General features: G+C 37.7%; 5 protein-coding genes across 10 annotated transcripts; 4 read left to right on the top strand and 1 right to left on the bottom strand.

Moving 5' to 3' along the window:
• Positions 1-292: 292 nt before the first annotated feature.
• LOC135075004 (histone deacetylase complex subunit SAP130-B) lies at positions 293-1,800 on the top strand. Of its 4 annotated transcripts, none has more exons than XM_063969374.1 (3): positions 293-392; positions 1,276-1,398; positions 1,486-1,800. In XM_063969374.1, the coding sequence occupies exons 1-3, from the start codon at positions 297-299 to the stop codon at positions 1,636-1,638; spliced, it is 372 nt and encodes a 123-aa protein (XP_063825444.1). In that variant the 5' UTR covers positions 293-296; the 3' UTR covers positions 1,639-1,800. The 4 variants fall into 4 exon arrangements, with proteins under 4 accessions (XP_063825444.1, XP_063825443.1, XP_063825445.1 ...); XM_063969373.1 differs by lacking the exon at positions 293-392 and adding an exon at positions 595-694; XM_063969375.1 differs by lacking the exon at positions 293-392 and adding an exon at positions 728-845.
• Positions 1,801-2,407: 607 nt separating this feature from the next.
• On the top strand, positions 2,408-7,298 carry LOC135074642 (small ribosomal subunit protein mS23). The gene is made up of 5 exons (XM_063969006.1): positions 2,408-2,574; positions 4,287-4,451; positions 4,641-5,317; positions 6,061-6,144; positions 6,823-7,298. Exons 1-3 carry the CDS (start codon positions 2,531-2,533, stop codon positions 4,906-4,908), a joined length of 477 nt encoding a protein of 158 aa, XP_063825076.1. The 5' UTR covers positions 2,408-2,530; the 3' UTR covers positions 4,909-5,317; positions 6,061-6,144; positions 6,823-7,298.
• On the top strand, positions 2,588-3,720 carry LOC135074641 (synaptonemal complex protein 3-like). Its single transcript, XM_063969005.1, has 3 exons — positions 2,588-3,077; positions 3,163-3,363; positions 3,441-3,720. The coding sequence occupies exons 1-3, from the start codon at positions 2,800-2,802 to the stop codon at positions 3,604-3,606; spliced, it is 645 nt and encodes a 214-aa protein (XP_063825075.1). The 5' UTR covers positions 2,588-2,799; the 3' UTR covers positions 3,607-3,720.
• On the bottom strand, positions 7,287-11,055 carry LOC135074636 (splicing factor U2AF 50 kDa subunit). Of its 2 annotated transcripts, none has more exons than XM_063968997.1 (8): positions 10,936-11,055; positions 10,276-10,854; positions 10,061-10,143; positions 8,776-8,898; positions 8,597-8,693; positions 8,331-8,484; positions 7,827-7,911; positions 7,287-7,571 (listed from the first exon to the last, which is right to left on the bottom strand). In XM_063968997.1, the coding sequence occupies exons 1-8, from the start codon at positions 10,949-10,951 to the stop codon at positions 7,440-7,442; spliced, it is 1,269 nt and encodes a 422-aa protein (XP_063825067.1). In that variant the 5' UTR covers positions 10,952-11,055; the 3' UTR covers positions 7,287-7,439. The 2 variants fall into 2 exon arrangements, with proteins under 2 accessions (XP_063825067.1, XP_063825068.1); XM_063968998.1 differs by having other exon boundaries at positions 8,606-8,693.
• Positions 11,056-13,925: 2,870 nt separating this feature from the next.
• On the top strand, positions 13,926-19,729 carry LOC135074633 (major facilitator superfamily domain-containing protein 10). Of its 2 annotated transcripts, XM_063968993.1 has the most exons (9): positions 13,926-14,080; positions 14,179-14,610; positions 15,664-15,822; positions 16,264-16,446; positions 16,579-16,825; positions 17,043-17,234; positions 17,536-17,604; positions 18,722-18,859; positions 19,436-19,729. In XM_063968993.1, exons 1-9 carry the CDS (start codon positions 14,078-14,080, stop codon positions 19,525-19,527), a joined length of 1,515 nt encoding a protein of 504 aa, XP_063825063.1. In that variant the 5' UTR covers positions 13,926-14,077; the 3' UTR covers positions 19,528-19,729. The 2 variants fall into 2 exon arrangements, with proteins under 2 accessions (XP_063825063.1, XP_063825064.1); XM_063968994.1 differs by lacking the exon at positions 17,536-17,604.
• The last annotated feature ends 180 nt before the right edge of the window (positions 19,730-19,909 follow it).

The following is a 19,909-nucleotide window of genomic DNA, read 5'->3' as shown; positions in this document are numbered from 1 at the left end:
TCCTCGCCATCGCCAGCCAGAAGCACGTGCTCACCAGCGCTGAAGGATGGAAGGTGCACCATCTCACCGCGCAGATGGACGACTTGGTAAGAGTCGTAGTTAGAATTTCAACCTTGTTATAACTAATGAGAGTGTACAATGCAATGGCGGACATCCTCGCCATCGCCAGCCAGAAGCACGTGCTCACCAGCGCTGAGGGGTGGAAGGTGCACCATCTCACCGCGCAGATGGACGACTTGGTAAGAGTCGTAGTTAGAATTTCAACCTTGTTATAACTAATGAGAGTGTACAATGCAATGGCGGACATCCTCGCCATCGCCAGCCAGAAGCACGTGCTCACCAGCGCTGAGGGGTGGAAGGTGCACCATCTCACCGCGCAGATGGACGACTTGGTAAGACATCCTTAGAATTTCAACCTTGTTATAACTAGTGAGAGTGTACATTGCAATGGCGGACATCCTCGCCATCGCCAGCCAGAAGCACGTGCTCACCAGCGCTGAAGGATGGAAGGTGCACCATCTAACCGCGCAGATGGACGACTTGGTAAGACATCCTTAGAATTTCAACCTTGTTATAACTAGTGAGAGTGTACATTGCAATGGCGGACATCCTCGCCATCGCCAGCCAGAAGCACGTGCTCACCAGCGCTGAGGGGTGGAAGGTGCACCATCTAACCGCGCAGATGGACGACTTGGTAAGACATCCTTAGAATTTCAACCTTGTTATAACTAGTGAGAGTGTACATTGCAATGGCGGACATCCTCGCCATCGCCAGCCAGACGCACGTGCTCACCAGCGCTGAAGGATGGAAGGTGCACCATCTCTCCGCGCAGATGGACGACTTGGTAAGACATCCTTAGAATTTCAACCTTGTTATAACTAATGAGAGTGTACAATGCAATGGCGGACGTCCTCGACATCGCCAGCCAGAAGCACGTGCTTACCAGCGCTGAGGGTTGGAAGGTGAACCATCTAACCGCGCAGATGGACGACTTGGTAAGATATCGTAGTTAGAATTTCAACCTTGTTATAAATAAGTGAGAGTGCAAATTAAAATGGTAGCTGCCACTGGAACGTCCATCTAGTGCAAACTCCGAGAGACTGGGTTCCTCGGGTTGCACGAGTGTGTGAAATATAAATGCACTTCAAACTACGATTAACTACCTCGAAAACTTCTTTGAAACGAGTAGTTAGAGACAGGTTTATTCACTAAACTTCATAATCTGTTTCTCAGTGGAAAAAAATACTGAATTCTAATCAAAACTATTTTCGTAGGTCTCATTGGAAGCAGATGTTGGTGAACAACTGTCGGGAGTTTTGAGGGCGCTGGAAACAGCGTCAGGGCGCGCGCTTTCCGCCCTGCAGCCACATTCTCATACATTATTGGAGCTACTTAAGGTAATGACAGAGAAATCCTGTGCTGTTAAAATTAAAATACTTTATTCCTGCTTATACGGTTGATATTTACAATCTTACATTTTTCAGGGCAACATACAAAGAAGTAAAATCGTCTGTGAAGGAATACAAGAAGCCCGGGAAGACATTTTACGAGTGTTCACTCACAGGAACTTTGTATCGGAAATTCTCACGCGACAGGCTGATAAGCGGTGTTTCAGGAAACACCGGTCGCAATCATAGCAAAAATCCAGTTTTGTTTGAAATAAAACTATATCGTGTAAATAGCCTAGTTAATGTGTACATTTTTGAATAAATGAAGAATAATATTTATGTTAGAAAGAATGACTTGAATTTTGTTCTGTGACTTAGAATTATTTTAATAATAAATATTTTATATTAAGAGTAACGAGTTTGTTTTCTGACGTAGCTAAAATGATAGCTGATAAGAGTCAATACATGGAAGGTCAAGGAACACGTTATTTGCTAAACTCCTGCTCGTCAGATCGAGATATCCTGTTTACGGGCAGAACGAGTGTTCCATCAGCCTCCTTGAACGATAAGTTCACTGGGCCACAGACGCCACCCACAGTTCCATCTACCAATTTCCGTTCATGTCTGGTTCTATCACAAAGAATACCATTTGAAGAGAGCGGAAGAAAAAGAACGGAAACTGGTAGCCGCAAGGTAGCTGGCTCCAGCCGCCCAGGGAAGTTTACGAGTAGATCAAGTACAGAGCAAAGTAACTCCTCGAACCCAGGGATGAATTGCTAGTCGAAATACATAGTTTCCTTTTTATGTCAGGAAATGCATAAGATTGCTTCCCTGATCCCTGGGAGCTCCCTACGAGCTGGGATAGGTCATGATGTTGATGAGGCAGGCATTCTCCCTTCGCGCCTACTACCTAAAGCTAAAAATCTTTATGTTTCGGACCTATTTCATGTTTTCGGACCACAAACAAACAGTTGTGTGTCTATGGTGTTCATAGACAGGATAGCATCACCTGTCAATCCTGTCATTCATTTGTCAAAACAGGAATTAAATTAAAAATAGGTTCAAAATAACCTAAAAACATCCTATTTTAATATTTTTACACGAAAAATTAAGTTTAACAATTGTAATAAATTAAATAAATATGGCTAGCAGTAGACTGGAGCGAATTGGAACGATACTTACAAGGTGAGTATTAAAAGTTCTGAAACTACTCTTCATTTTCTAAACAAAAAAAATCATATTCGAAATTCAAATTTAAAATTAGAACACTTGGTAAAGCGCGGGGTATTGCGTGTTGCTGTAGTCTTGTAGTTAGTTAGAAATAGTTTTTTGGCGGGAAACTATCAAGAAATATATTTTTACCCAATTAATTTTCATTATAAATAGAGAAAAATTACAAGCCTAATAATAATGTCCAATTTCAAAAAATCTGCTAAAGCTTCCAAGTTTGTTGCTGACGATATCAGTGAATTTATAAATGAATCTCAATTTCTAAAAGATTCCCCAAAAGTGAAAAAAACACAGAAACGGCAAAGAACTGCTGAGACTAACGAAGAAGAAGACATTTCTAAGTTGATTGGGCAGTATCAAGCTAGTGCTAAGAAAAAGAAGGCTGATGTTAGTGTGGAAACATGTAAAGAATCCCGACAAAAATTACTGGATGTAATGAGTCATCAATTGGACGCCAGGTAACATTTTTAAAGTAAATCTGCATACTTTCATAACTTGCATTCTGAGCAAATAATATAATTCTGTAATTTTTGTGTATTTCAGAAAGCACAGCAGTGATAATTTGCTTAAATCCCTCTCAGAAGTTTTGTCACAGTTAGAAGCTGATTATGGTGTTATGAAAGATAATGAACAAAAATTAGAACATCTATCAGGAGCACTTATTAAGTGTATGCAACAAGCTACTAATGCTCACAAGCAGAAACTGAAAGCATTAAATGAAATACACAAGTCTTTTAAAAAAGAGTAAATATTTCTATAGTTACTGTAAATGTAAATTGTATTGAATATTTTTATGTTGACTAATTTTGTAATGTTATCAGATGTGAAGAAATGGATCATGACCACAAAGCTGAAACAGATAAATTGGCAGATGAACTAGAAGATGATATCAAGAAACTTCAACAGAAACTCATCTCTGAAACCAAACGCAATGGATGGGAAGCACTTCGGAGATCAATTTTCCATGCTATGCAAAATGACTTTTGATTGAGATTGCATAGAATTGATTTTATTTTCTTAAAGCTTATTATTTCTTTGCTTACTTCTCAGATTCATTGATTTATGTTCATAATGATAATAATAAAATAATTTCTTAAATTATGTGATGTTTTCTCTGTAGCCCTTTTAATATTAAGTCCTAAGGGCAAGGGCCTCCGCTAAAACTCGCGCAGACGGTCGCGCGCTGTTCTGTATCGAAAATTAGCATGAGCAGCGAAGGCGGCCCGGCAAGCTTTTTTGGAGACCCAACCTGTACTTTACTTCATTTTTATAAACCATAACTTGGGTAGTATTTTAACTTGAGGTGCTGTAGTTAGGTATGTACCGTTTATTCCCGATGTCCCCCACTATTTGTCCACGAAATACCTCAAGCACGAAAATATCGTAATGATGGTAATCGCTTGTTTTGTATGGAAAGTAGAACAGCGCCCCCCGCCGTTGTGTAAGGAATACGATTGCGACACTAGTCGGAAGCGTAGTTCACGACCTCTTGGCTTGGTCATATTTAGCTGTAAGATGGGACTACAGTTCTAGGGATTCACCAATCTGTATTGAGCCTACGTGGTGGTGGAGTAGGTCTCCTAACATCTCGCAGTCCTTTGCTAGAATAGTCAATCACTTTAGTTCCTACGTCGATTATTGAATGCTGGCTGTCGTTTTTTTTTCAGAGTTGAAGGCCTGCTCAAAAATGGGGCGATGAAACCTGACGACAGACCGTTGTGGTACGACGTGTATCGTGCATTTCCACCTGCTGTTGAACCTAAATTTGCCAGGCCGGTACCTGATATCAAGCCTATAAGACAAATCCTGTATCAAGAAGACGTTGTACGAGCGTAAGTATCAAGATGCCCCTGATTTCCTTTGAAATTTAAATTCAGCAGTCGTCAATAAGTTAAATTTTCTAATGATAACTACGAAAGATGGCGCAATAAAAAAGCTACCTATTATTCATATCCCGAAGATAATATTATGCCATGTATCTTCCCACTTAAATAATATGTTAATTAAGTAATTGATTTCAGGAAATTTCACGAAAATGGTCATGGTTTGGGCTCCGTGAATATGCTCAGTCCCTCAGAAGAAACTCATACCAAAAGACTTTTAAAGCGATATGAAAAGCTGAAGTCAGAAGGAGTAGCAGAAGATCAACTGGTGGAGAAGGCTGCGTCGGAGGTTGCTAGCGAAAGACAAGAATTTGTCAAAGCTAAACTTACGCCCCAAAACCCTGACTCGATTACGGCGCAAGTTCTTACTGATGTAAAATTAAAAGATATCTTCAATGAAAAGTAGGCTCGTCTCGATAAATTTTAGTTTTTATAATGTAGTTGTAAAAATAATAGATGCAGTAAAGATGTTAAACATATATTATCATTTAATTTTTATCACTCCTGGAAATGTCTAACGTAGCGTAGTGGTGTTCCAAAAGGTAACTGGAACCTAATTCTATGAAATTGACTCATATCCGTTTCACTTTGTCTACTGTAGATTGTCTTGCAAACATACAACATACTTGCGTGTGGGTACTAATGAGTTATCTTATCAACCTGTAGATAAGAACCCTGTGCTACAAACACTCCTACCCATTCGCTAGTGTGTCATCAAGCATCCTATAATTCACGTATTAATTATTTTGGACAGTGAAATTGTGTCAAAATGGCGTCAAGAAGACCCATCCTGTTTTATTTGGCTGCAATTCTGGGTAAGTAAGGGTCCAGACACCTACTTACATTCTTCGTAGTGGTATAGTACGTAGGAATACAAAGATATCATAGTCATATCGCTACTACGTCTATGGTTTTGTTTCTTTGTATAGGCAGGTAGGTACCGACTTGCCTCATTTTTCGATGTTTTACAAATCATCGTGTCTTTTTTAGTTGAAATCGTCGTGCTCATAGCTAGATACGGAAAGAGGGAATCCACATTAATTCCTACATAAGTAGATACCTATTACCTACCTATATCGCGACTGTTAATCTCAAGGGAAAACGACTTCAGAGGCAAATTATTATTTATAAAGAGGTCAAGGCGCTTAGCATGAAGACCCAAATAGGTACTATATGGGACATGGAGTTTTTTTAGTGATAATTGCGTCTTCTAAAAAATATCACCTATAGGTACTAACTTCTTAGATCATTTCACTGAAATTCATATGATTTTGTTTAGATTTAAGGAGCTTTGGGTTCGATTTCCTATCGGACCATACCTACCTACTTACATCCATTCTCTGTGACTATGAAAGTTTGTTGAGCAATAATACCTGAAGTTAAATAAACAAGACGGACACGAGCGTCCTGAGTGTGCTGGGACGTGATTCCGGCAGACACCGGAATCTTTGGTCCAATCATTTGATGTTTGCATCCACAATATTATTGTTATTTGCTAATTATACTGCATGTCTTCTGCATCTAAACAAATAGAACTTACAGACATTTTCTCTTTCAGTCGTTCTCAGTACCCTCACTCAAGAAACTGAAGCCAGAAGGAGAATTCTTCGGGGTCGGCGTGTGATGACCCGCACTTATTACAGTAAGTGTTTTGCATAGTTGCTATCCTTTCAAAGCTAAGAAAACCAAAAGATAGACTAGACCTACTTAGGCCACGACAGCTACGATTGCGGGTTAGATTCCCGCAGGGGCAAATGTTAATGTGGTTTCTGGTACGAACAAGAACTTTAACGGTTACCTAACTGTTGCGTAGTTAGCTTATTTGGGACTTGGGATATAGACAAGTTGGACTAGCTGTAGAATTGTTAATTTATGAGTGATACTTCCTGGCCGCGCTACTTGCACGACCTATCTACTCTTTTTCTCCAATTTGCTACGTTTACATCTTTGAATACGGTTGAAGTATTAACTTCCCCTAAAAATGCCACCCTGCATCCCTACTATATTTCCCTGCAGTCTTTTTTTTCAATATTTTAATACTAGCTTTCGGCTTCTTCTTCTTCTAGGCTTCGCACGCGTGGAATTTTGACTGTCACAGAAAAACATTATCGTGCGCGTCCCTGTTTCAAAAACCGGGATAAAAACCATCCTATGTAAGGACATAGACCCGGGAAAGGTCCCGGGACTCAAACTATCTCTATGTCAAATTTCATCAAAATCGGTTCAGTAACGTGGTTTAGGCAAGACAGACAGACAGTTACTTTCGCATTTATAAGTATAGAATAGATTGTGTGGTAAAGTTACCTAACTATAATTTCAGGTGGAAATGCTGTTCCTGCATGGGCGATTAGTCTAATGGCTGGAATCGGGATGTTACTAATAGGCGGTGTCTTGTACGTGGTTATGAGGAAAATTGTCTTGTCTTCAGAGACCGGTACTCTGAACACGTATCAGCCAGCACTACAGAACGAAGAAGTTTAAAAATATATTTTAAGATTAAATAATTATTTTTATACTATTGTATTTAGCCATAAATCTACGTCTACGGCCCTCTATGATCACACCCACCGTGCTGCAATGAACGAAGTTTTACGACAATAAAAATCGAGATAATCGAACTTATTTTTCGAACTTGCAATACTTTGAGTAGTTACCTACGCTGTGTACCTACGGTACCTACCTATGTATTATTGTTAGATGGTTAACTATTTTGTGCATGTTTTACTAACAGTAAAATTGTAGGTGTTACTGTTACTATGTGTTAATGATTTTCAATAAAACTACTTTTTAATGTAATTCATTTTCCTTTATTTTTAGCTGTTAGATCATAATTAGAGATAGACAAAAATGTAGTCACTTAAATAGCATGTCATTAGATTTTATTATTGGGACAATGACAATTAAAAGGCTCTGGAAGTGGCCAAAGAGTGAATTAAATTAAAATTCTCTGCGGTGATATTTGTCAGGGTCAAAGTAGGAAGTGACGACGACTCGGTTGCTAAATTTACGTCCAGTCAGTGTTTGTTGCGCCTTCTGGCAATCTGCGATACTGTTGAACTCGACGAATACCTGCAAAACAGATGAATAGTTAAGTCATTTACGATTCGACCCAACTTTTATCCGAGAATAACTCCTGGTATATGCACAGTATAACTGGCAGATTGACAGTTTCAGTATGGGAAATATGTCCAAATGTCGAATAACTGACGATTAATTTTGAGATTAATATTTACTCTTGTTTGGTCGAATCCACCCCTAATATAATAGCCAAGAAAGAGAATTTAGATGTGAGATATTTATTATGATTGCCAGACATATTATTACCTTTCCACATCCAGGTACTTCAACTCCTTCAATAGGTCGAGGGATTTCTATGCTGCGCACGCAGCCATATTTGTTGCACTCCTCCCTGTAATAATAATGTGCATTGTTACAAGACAATATTTATAACAGCTAAATATAAACTTAAATTATTCATGCTTTTTTTTAGCTATTCGACATGGATGATCTATTATTAATCATGGGCGACAGCACAGCGAAGTCTCGCGACTATGCAAAAAACCACTAAAGTATATCGAAGAAAATCTTCGGATTATCGCGATGTGTGGCCCAGAGATTAGAGAACAAACAGTGGGGGGAAAACTTATGCTAGTTTTTCATAATGTTTTGTTTGTATCAAGCACTGTCTAAGAATAAATTTACGTTTCAGTGCCGTGAATCGCATAAGTATAATAATATGCGTAATTTTGCGAGTGCAAAATTGAAGCCCACACACGGTGTTTGAGTATTCTATTCTATTAGCTATATGTCTACAAAGTACAAACTCACTTGATGTCCTCGAGGATGTCCTCATACTCCTCCTCGTCGCGCAGCTCGTCGGGCGTGACCATGTTGAGCAGGCACAGCACCTCCGTGGGCGGCCCCGCGCCGGCCAGAGTCAGCCCCGCCACCTGCAGTTGCACCGGCGCCGCGCCCGTCATCGCTGCAACCACATTCACAGACCAGTCTACGAACCCTCACGTGAACAAACAATTTTGAGCACCCAAATTGATAACAATTCGAGCCTCCAACGATAAAATAAGAAAGATATCTACCTAACATACCTAGCGTTGAGTTCTTAGCCCCAATACTAGCCCGTTGCACGATAAGCTTCTTGTCGCCCAGTTGCATTCCGTTCAGCCCTGCAATTGCCTACAGCAAACGATGAGTATGAAGACATTGTAGAATAATACATGTGTGTGATTGATGTGATTATGCAGTGTTCCCCACTTACCTGATCAGTCATTGAAATGTCAACATATTCTGCAAATGCATACCCCTTGCTCAGACCAGTAGATGAATCTTTCACCAGATTGAAAGCTCGGAGCTGCCCAAATGACATCAGGAGTTCCTTTACCTGTTTCACACACAACATGATGAGCACACGAGAAATTTCCCTAAGTAAATAAATATTGAGTTACATATTATACTTTATATTGTTATGTAGATTCATACATTGTTACTCTTAATTTTGTTTGTTCCCATAGATATTTGCTAGGTATTTGCAGCAAACATATAAATGAATGTTATCTGACCTTTGTCTAGCCGCATGTTAGATTCAGATGTGAATGGAGGAGACTTGCCTTGGAGTGTCGACGTCTCATTCAAGTACAAGACGTATAGGTGAGCATGAGAGACAACAGTGACACGCGGGCCGTGAATGTGCCAAATCTAAGCTAGGGAGGGGCAGAAAGCAAACTATATCAGTGAGTTGTTTCATAAAATAGCGAGCGTGGTGCGCGCACGCTCCCCGCTACGGGTACCTGAAAATACCTGAAACGGACCAAAATATATCGCGGCTCACTGCTGACGCCACCGTAGCTGTGTCAACTGTTGAATCTCGCCCTGTAACTGTTGCGGATGCTAGAACTACCTAATGGGAACTGCCTACTCCTAACTGAATGTAAGCTTGTTTATTTGTTAAGTTTCACCTTTGTACTCCAAATTAGCAACTTTTATGTAGGTACACATCATAATCCAAAATCTGTGACACATTAAGTTCTATTAAATACAAAGGTGAACTTATCAATTGTTTGGTGAAGTAATATTAGAAATAAATGTATGTTACTCATGGTTAAATTAATACAATGTGGAGTCTGGGTACTGACCTGGAAAACATAATTTTGTAATCAAAACCAGTTTTATAAGGTTTTCTCAACAATACTCATTTTAAAGAAATTTTTTTTTGTAATTTAGCTAGTCACAAATGGACCATTCAGTAATTGTATACTGTTTCTAACCATAATATTATTTATAGTTAGTTAAATGGTATAATAATATGAATAATTTTAAATAGTACTTCTATATTTACAACCAATTGGTAATCAAATTGGGTATAAAAAGATAGATCTACTTTTTCAGAAGATATTTTATGTGATATAGGTAATATTTCAATATTCTGTGAAACATGAATTGGAAATTTACAAAATATCATAAATATGATTAACAATAAATGTAATACATAGATATTTATGTTTCACAGGCAACATCAGTTTCAAATATAAAAATGGTGAACTTACTTGATCCTCATTGAGATAATTAGGCAGACCCCCAATAAATATTTTATGTGGAGAGTCTGGAACTACAGTACTAATAACACCAGCTGTAAAAGAATACAAAACATATTGTAAATCCTGAGAATTCTATTTATAGCTCTAATTATTTTCAACCGACTTCAAAAAAGGAGGAGGTTCTCAATTCGACCCGTATTTATATATAAAGAAGTCAAAATTACCTGGCACATTGATAGCTGGATTCTCTGTTCCCGGCATGGGCTGATAATCATGAGGTCTTCGAATCTTCAAGCTCTGCCCTTTGAAGTTAATGCCATCAAAGGCCATAGCCTGTGTAGTTTCATCAATAGACCTAAATTCAAGGAATGCAAAGTTTTTGTCCAAATTTATCTGACAAGCCAAAACAGGATTGCCGGCCGCTTGAGCCAATCCAGAAAGATGCATCTGTTGGTTGAAAAACTCCATGGTTTCTTCTTCAGTCACACCAAATGGTATGTTGCCCACGTATAATCGCCTGGCTTGCCGAGTTATCGTTGAGCCAACCACGGGGACGGCCGCTTGAGGCGTATCAGCAACAATATTCGCCGGTATCTGTCCAGCCGCTTGCATGGCCTTATACTGCAATGGCGTAATGTGTTCAAAACCTGGCGGCGGGACATCCCAGTATAGAGAAGGCTTACGACGACGTGACCTTTTATTCGGAGACCTAGATTTGCTTCTTCTCTTTTCTCTGCGCTCTCTTGACCGAGATCTTGAACGCCGCCGTCCTCCCTCCCTTGAACGGGACCTGCGTCGGCGATCTGGAATAGCCAGAAAATTCTGTAACTATGGCCTATCACTTAGTTACCTCATCTAACTATCAATAAACATATATGTATCACCTTTATCTTCGCCCATTTCTATATAATTTTAGTGTAAGGAATTAGTTTTGAAGAACAAATTCAAGAAAAATACTATCACACGCACTACATACACAAAATGGCGTCAATTTATCATAGACAAATGACCAGGGTGTGGAAACTTCCATACAACGGTCATCGAAGTGAAACTTGCTTCCAAACAGCGACATCGGTGAATAAATTCAAATACTTTTTAACTATAGGTGTACCAGAATCTCATGGCAAATAAAAATATTGGAAAAGTGTGTTTTTCATATGGCAATTGTCTATGGTTTAATTGTCACCTGTCAAAGAAAATTATGAAATCTGTCAGTCGCTGCAAAAATTTTGTAATCTCTTCTTGACTATTTCTTATTTTTGTGAAAAAGTCGAAAAATCTCAAGCAAGTCACATTGTTTTCAATGTGAATTGAAAAATAAGGCATAATTCAAACTCAATCTTTGATTCTAAAGCGCGTCGTCGAGTTGACAGTAAGTTGGACTGAAATGTTTTGATACATTTAGTTTATTACCCAACTGCGTCAGAAAGAGGGTTATGTATTTATATTATAATTACATAATAGCTGCTTTATCGGGGTTTTCAGGTATATCTCACAAATTGGTGCAGAAGAATGGTCAAAATGTTGTGACCATGTAAAGAAAATTGAAAAAGATTTCATCATGCAAGATTGAATAATGGAGAAGTTTCCAATTTTTTCCTTTTAAATAAACTTGAAATAAATATAAGTAAAACTAATAATAACTGTGAAAGAATCATGAAAATATCTCTACAAATAAATAAGTTACAGGGCCCTAAAGTTGCGAATAACTATTCCACGCCATTTTGATCGGTGTATTCACAACAGTCATTCGAAGTACAAACAGTAAATCAACCCTGATCCAGTGCTGTTGACAGATCTATTTTTTTTAATCTAGCAGTTTTTAATTTTTCAGCTAGGGTCACTCAAGATTCTTTTTCAGTAAAATTTTGTAACCTTTTTTTAAATTATCCCAAACCTGGCCATATACAAAAAGAACGGCACCGTGTATGTTTCAGTTCCACGCGAAAATATGTAGGTAATTTAAATAATTAATTTCCCAGACATTTCTTGATCGATTTAAAAAAAAACTTCACCGTCTTTTTAGTTTTGGTATATATTTAAATCTCATTCAGAAATAATTATAGTATTTTTAACATCAGTAAACTTCTCCATTGAAATGCTGGAAGAGCAATTTATTTACAATACCTCTTTATCTTGATCATCTATTGAAGAACAAGAAATGCAAGTGGAGTTCTTAGAATCGTTTTCTAGTTCTCAATGAAGTGATAAGTTAAAAGTATGATGCATAATAAAATTAGTTACTTAAAGTAATATACGATTTATTTATTTTTCAAGACATTTTCCAATGTTAAAAACCCGATGTATAACAACATTCTTCATACACATACCTACCTAAAATGTATATTCGTACTTCATGTTCATTAATATTAAAGTCATAAAAGTAAAAAATTAAACAGTATCAAGATCGTTTATTCCAATTTCCCCAGTATTGCTCTCAACAAAGTTTATTTTCCCTATTTGCCATGAGATTCTGGTACACCTATACCCTAAAACGCTCTAGATGTCGCTGCTCCTGTTTCCTTCATATTTTCATTTTTTTCTTAATTAAAATATATTTGAGAATATTGTTAATTACAATGTGAAAACTTTTTTTAAATGAAATTAATTTGTTTTAATTTAAAACTGAACATTGACATTTTTGTTATAATTTACATAATAGAGTAGTAGAAATTACTATTTAACATATGGCAACATTGTTTTTCCTCCAAAATGGCCGGTGTTGTTTTTGTTATGTTAAATGCATTCTTGTTTTCTTAGCCATCATTTAAGTTTTCTGTGGCCCTATTAAAGTATTGAAGAGTCGTCGAGTCAAATTCAAGTTCATTCCTTCGTACCTGCTGCTGTTCTGGTTCATCGGAGTTTTGTTCGTTCCTTCGTGAATCGCGAAGAAACTTTCTGTTATGTTCACAAGTGATCTGAGTTTTCTCAATGTGCAAATGCTTTTTTAGTGTTGTTGAAAACTTTGCGATAAGACGCTTTTGGTGTATAATATTATGTGTGTTCATAAATAAAGTAAAATTATTAAATTCAAAAGTTTTTGTTTACTTATTTGCATTTCCATGTGCAATGTAGAATTTTTCCAAATCCATTGTTTTGAAAATAATACAATACGTACACCATAAAGATAAATATTTTCAAAATAATGGATTTGAAAAAATTCTACATTGTACATCATAAAAACAATAATTCTTTGAAGGTTATGAGGGCCTATGTGTGCGTGAACTGTGTGTATGTGTGCGTGGACTTTATGTATGTATGTGTGCGTGTACTATGTATGTATGTGAGCGTTACGTACGTAGGTTAAGTACAGGGAATTTAACACCAGGCTGTCAATTAGTAGGCTCAAAAATTTGACAGAGAGGGTTCTCTATTTCCTATGTATTACTTTTCTCTATGCAAATGACCAAAGAATATATTTACTCTGACGAGCAAATGACAATATTAGTTTTTATTTTTTAAGGTTACATCAAACGAAGCAAAGGAGAAAGAAAAATGAGTAGTGAAATAGTGAAACAATGTCTTTTTTGTTGGATGTTGACATGTTTTTATTGATTGTGTAGGGAAAAACACACGCTGGAGACCCGGCTTTAGATGAACTCTCGAACCTGACCCACCCGATTACCCGATTTGGATGATTTGGATAGCAAAATTGAAAATGATTGATTTGAATCGATTATACGCATAATACGATTTAGTAATCTACTCAACTAAACTTTTGGTGTTCGTTCGTTAGATTTCGCCAATCGACTAAATTACTCGACTAGTGCGAACAACGTTTATTGTCTATGGTGCAGTGTAAAACCTCTATGAAAAAAAAACTCTCTGCTGTCAATGTCAATTCTGTCATATTGTGTGTTGTTGTGTGGTGTTGGTGTCATGTCATTTTGGAGTCGTGACGAAAAGTGAAAGTTTCGAAATATTGCTAGATAGTTTCAATTATTTTTAACATAATTTTGGTGCCGCATGGATTGTTTTAATCATAAAATTTAATGTGGTCAAAACGCGTGCTGATAGGATCGAAAAATGGTAGGGTATTTACTCAAATAATTAATAATCTGGCGTACAGTATTTTTTCTGTCGTCGCTGCGTTTAAATCTTATTTTAAAATAACTTCTGTATTTAAGGCTCATCAAGAAACCAATGGGATGTTAAAAAACAGAAAGGAGAATGTTTATCTTGATAAAACAGACTTGAAAACTCAGGATGAGACTAAAAAAAGTGATGCTAAAGACACGTCTACGAACAGCCGGATAATCGCACTTGTGTTTTTATCCCTATTACTGGACTTGCTGGCGTTCACAATGATTTTGCCGCTGTTGCCGTCTTTGATGGATTATTATGATAAAGAAGAAGGTCATGGAAATAGCTTATATTCGTCGCTTCTTCGAGCGGTGCAGGGTTTCCAAAGGCTGACGGGAGCTCCCGACCGCTTTGCTTCCGTTCTGTTTGGAGGCGCCTTAGGATCTTTGTACAGTTTTCTACAATTTCTAACTAGCCCTATTGTGGGAAGTTTGTCAGATGCATATGGTAGAAAACCTATGTTGTTGATATGTTTGGTGAGTACCCACACAAATTTAAAAATCATTGTTGTTTAGCCTTTACCATTCGCAGTTGTTTTCAAAGTAATATAATGGTTTTGAGTAACAAGGTAAACATTAGGTATTATTTAGTTAAGAATAAATTTAATTACTATTATAGAATAACAACCACATCTGTTTCAAGTAAGTTTTATTTGTACAAGTGGTATAGAAATCCAAGGTTGATTGAACATCAAGGATCCCTCCTCAGGTTTCACTCAAACACTCAGTAATTACTAATTTAAATTGTTTACCTCGAAAACTTAGCAATTAACTTATAAATATTTTACAATACCAGTTAGTCATTCAATGTTTTAATCAGCTTATTTTCTTACAGTGCATCCTGTCTGAATTTTCCTGTTTAGTTCTTAAGTTTTCTGTTAAAATGTCTTTCATTCTAATATTCATGATATTCCTTTAGATAGCCTAGTTGATGAAAATTGCATAGGATTGATTTTTTTTATCTAATTTCTTTTGTTACAGAGTACCTAATTATTAATAACTAGCTGACCCGGCGAACTTTGTTCCGCCTTAATGGAAATAAATAAGCAGACTTTTTTTTTAATTTCGAACGGGATAAAAAGTATCCTATGTCCTTCTCCTGGCTCTAAACTACCACCCTGACAATTTTCAGCTAAATCGGTTCAGCCGTTCTTGAGTTATAAGTGGAGTAACTAACACGACTTTCTTTTATACAGGGTGTTAGGTAAATGGGTATATGAGCCGGCACTAGCCCATGTTAACATGGTCATATAAATGGTATGGTGAAGTCAGAAATTAGATATCATCATTTTATGTTTTTTAATTTTCATACAAAATAAATTTTATAAAATCCGATTTGTATGAAAATTAAAATAATTAAAATGAAGATATCAATTTTCTGACTTCACCATACCATTTATATGACCATGTTAACATGGGCTAGTGTCGGCTCATATACCCATTTACCTAACACCCTGTATATTAGATTTGTGTTGTAGTTGAACAAATTAATTATTTTCTCTGAACCTCTCTAATTAATTTATGTTACAGACAGGCATAGCTTTGTCCCATGGGCTATGGAGCAGAGCAAGTACATTCAGTTTATTTGTATTGGCCCGTATAATCGGAGGTCTAAGCAAAGCCAATGTGAGTCTGAGCATGGCCATAGTCACTGATGCCTCAAATGAAAAGACCAGAGCCAGAGGAATGGTGAGAAATCTTGATTTTTTATAGTTACTTTTGACTCAAAAAAATAGCCACAAAACAGGCAATTTGACATTGTGGTAACTCACTTAAAACATGCTAATACAATGATTTATGTTTACACATTATGTCCTGCTATTTATCAATATAATATGTATGCTTGCTTTTTAAGGAATGTGATATCTGACATATTTGGGTTATCAATTATCATGATTAGATGTTTTGGTAGGTACTTATCATTTTGTAGTATCATCCTCTTGACATGGGCTTGTGACTAATGCATGATTAGATGTTTTGGTAGGTACTTATCATTTTGTAGTATCATCCTCTTGACATGGGCTTGTGACTAATGCATCTATTTGTCTACTTATACAAGCTATTGGAAAAATTATTATCATTACTAAGAATATTTTTTCATAATAAAATCAAATTGTTTTTTTTTTTCAGGCTCTTATAGGTCTGGCATTCTCTGTAGGGTTCATTTTGGGCCCACTGGCCGGCGCTTGGTTCTCGAAAACAAGAGACGGGTCTTCCGGACCGTGGGGAGAGCGCCCCGCGTACTACGCCTTGGGTTTGTCCCTGGCCAATGTCGCGCTAGTCTCGTTTTGCATACCCGAGACATTATCAAAAGTAAGAAGTAAATTAGTCGCTTATCTTTCTACTTAGCAATTAGTTTTGTTTTAATTAATTTGCTTCTAATTGCACGTTAATTTATAGTATTAATTAGATTGTATGCTTATTTGATAGACTTTATTTTTCCAGGAAAAAAGAGCACCTCTCTCATTCACACTTTCTAAAACTGTGGACTATGTATCCCCATGGCATCTATTAAAGTTTACGGCAGTCAAAAACCTATCGCAACATCAAAACAAAGTTCTGAACAAATTGGGGCTCATCTACTTCTTTTACTTGTTTCTTTATTCGGGACTCGAGTTCACCATAACATTCCTAACTCATCATACATTTGGGTATACTGCTATGCAACAAGGGAAAATGTTTTTAGTTATAGGTAAGTCCTAACTTCTCCAATATACTTAACAAGTACTTAAACTGATTAGATTTATCCCCTACTTGTTGATATTGTTATAGTCTTCTTATCTTTTTATGGGTTTTCATTACGTGGCGATTTCGGTTCTTTTCCGCAATTATTTTGATTTTCGCTTTGTAATGTAGGTAAGCAATGTGGGCTCAATAAATTTTCACTGATGTAAATTGATATTTTCTAGGAGTCATAATGGCATTTCTGCAAGGCGGAGCGGCCCGCAGGTTGGGGGCCGCTGGCGCTGAGAAGGCAGCGCGAGCCGCTTTAGCGCTGACCCCGCCCTCTTTCCTATGCGTGGCGTTCGCGGCGCTCCCTAAGCCGCCATTGCTAGCACCTGTCACCTGGCTGTGGTTGGGGCTTGTGCTGTTCGCAATATGTAAGTACAGATATGATTTACGTAACCATACGTCCTGATTTGGGTGGAACAGTCCTGCCCAAAGCGGGCCGCTTTTGCGCCGACTCTGCCCTCTTTCTTGAGTGTGGCCTTCGCAGCACTCTCTAAGCCGCCACTATTAGCACCTATCACCTGGCTGTGGTTGGGTCTCGTGATGTTCGCGATATGTAAGTAAAGACATGATTAACGTGACCATACGTCCCGATTTGGGTGGGTCAGTCCCGCCCAGAGCGGATCGCTTTATCGCTGACCCCGCCCTCTCTCCTATGCGTGGCGTTCGCAGCACTCCCTAAGCCGCCACTACTAGCACCTGTCACCTGGCTGTGGTTGGGGCTTGTGCTGTTCGCAATATGTAAGTATAGATATGATTTACGTGACCATACGTCCCGATTTGGGTGGAACAGTCCTGCCCAAAGCGGGCCGCTTTTGCGCAGACTGCCCTCTTTTTTGAGTGTGGCCTTCGCAGCACTCTCTAAGCCGCCACTGGCTTGGCGGCTGGAGTGGTTGGGTCTCGTGATGTTCGCGATATGTAAGTAAAGACATGATTAACGTGACCATACGTCACGCTTTGGGCGGGAGCAGTTTCGCTTTCCTAGAGCAAGACATAAAAGAGGCTTGCATAAAGTCTAAAACTATAAAATATTGAAATTCAACCATCATGTGAGTTTAAATATAGTTTTCAGTGTGATTACACTATAGTATATACTAACTATACAATATTTTTTAAAATTATTAGGATACAATCTTAGATTAATCTAAGGATACAATTACTTCTATAGTACAATTTTTATGGCTAAGTCACGTTCACATAAATGCATAAACACATCGATCGTCACTTAAAAACAATTTTGTCGTTTATTGATTCGGTACTTTATATGACGCACCTACGTATGAAACACTTGATAAAAGGTCTTATGGCTTCCATAAGTACCTATTTAGTTTCCTCATTATCGAAAAAGATAAACGGTGACATGTTCAATTTTGATGAATATTTATTAAACAATAATGACTCATTTATAGTCGCATCCAATTTCGATAAGATTAGCGTTTCGACGTGCAATTTTGCATGGAGTTACTTTATATGTGAAATTGGATTTTTTGTCTGAGATATAAAGATAAAACATTGATATATGGAGATGGTATCTAGATTTGATTAGTAACGGGCCACATGCCTTCCCAGCCCGTCTGGCCAGCGCGTGGTAAGTGTAGGCTAGTAGGTAGTTTTTATACTTGATAGTTGGCACCACTGGCGATTGACACGACCCTACTCCCTGGTGAGTGCAAATGCGATAGTCTTTCTACCGCTTCAGCGCTCACCAGTTGGTGCCGCTGGCAGATGACAGTGACCTTACTTAGCGCTAAAACTATAGCCCTCATTCCTTCATTTGCCTCTGGAAATTTAGAGAGGGTCGTTCTCCTGCAGTGAAGACCAAAATGGCCAGATATAGATGATTTATTGTTTTTTTTAGCCACGGCATTCGCGGTATCGTGTATGACATCAATGGCGGCGGGGCAGGCGCCGGCAGAAGCGCGCGGCGCGGTGCTGGGCAGCCTGCGATCACTGGGAGCGCTCGCCCGCGCCGCCGGACCCCTTATTGCGGCCGCAGGTACTAATAATAATCCTAGCACTTTTATAGGTCGCGCAAAGAAAGTTGAGGCAAAAAAAAAATACACTGAATAATGTTTGAATACAGAATCAATCAGAATGAATACGCAAGGCGTCCAGCGCGACAAAACGTACCTATACAGATACAAATCTTTGCTGGTGTTAATCGCCTCAACTCTTGTTGCATGACCTATAACATGCACAGCAAGTTCAAATATTGTTTTTCGACCTTAATGCAAGTTTGTAAGGTTCAAAATATGAAACACAGTTATGTATAGCAAAAGAGGTTTAGTTTATAGAGGGTTATCTCTGGGACTGCTGATCTGATAGTGAAAATTATATCACGATAGATAACTACATTGTTCACGGATTACTGAGTGACACAGATGGGTAGATATATAAGTTATGTTAATTACAAGTGTTCTTTAAAAAAATCATCCACCGTTGCATCAGCCAGCTTAAATGGATACACTGTGTACTTTTCCAAAACAACGTGTTTCATTTCATCGTGGGTTTAAAATTAATTTCTCGAAATGTAAATTTTTCATAATTTAATTTTTTATTTTTTTTGTTTCAGTGTACTGGTGTTCGGGCGCCGCTACCACTTACACAATAGGATCAATAATTTTAATCATTCCAGCTGTGATGATATTCAGACTGAAAACTTAATAGCAGTTTACTGCAGTACAGTACCTCTTGCCAAGCAATAATTACATTTAAGAAGTATTCCATTATTTATTGTTTTTTACAACTATTTTCTATCTTTTGTTAATTTATACGTGTTTTTTAATTTTTATTGAGCAATAATATTTACATAATATTTTTAGTGTACCATCTCGAATAACAGTATTAAAAATATTTTTGAAACGTGTCCTGTCGTTTTTATCTCCGAAAGGATTTAATATTTGTTAGAAAAATGTTTTTCTCCGTCATCAAGCCACCTCCTGAATGGGCTACATTAAAATTTATTTCTTTAAAAGTAACTAGCGTGCAATGGTGCAACCTTGACTGCTTACTTATTCTGTGGTGCAAGTAAAAAAAAAACTACAAA

Source organism: Ostrinia nubilalis, chromosome 9, assembly GCF_963855985.1.
Source record: "Ostrinia nubilalis chromosome 9, ilOstNubi1.1, whole genome shotgun sequence".
NCBI classification, from domain to species: domain Eukaryota; kingdom Metazoa; phylum Arthropoda; class Insecta; order Lepidoptera; family Crambidae; genus Ostrinia; species Ostrinia nubilalis.
The sequence above is the reverse complement of the archived record's forward strand: the minus strand, read 5'-3'. Positions and strand labels throughout refer to the sequence as shown.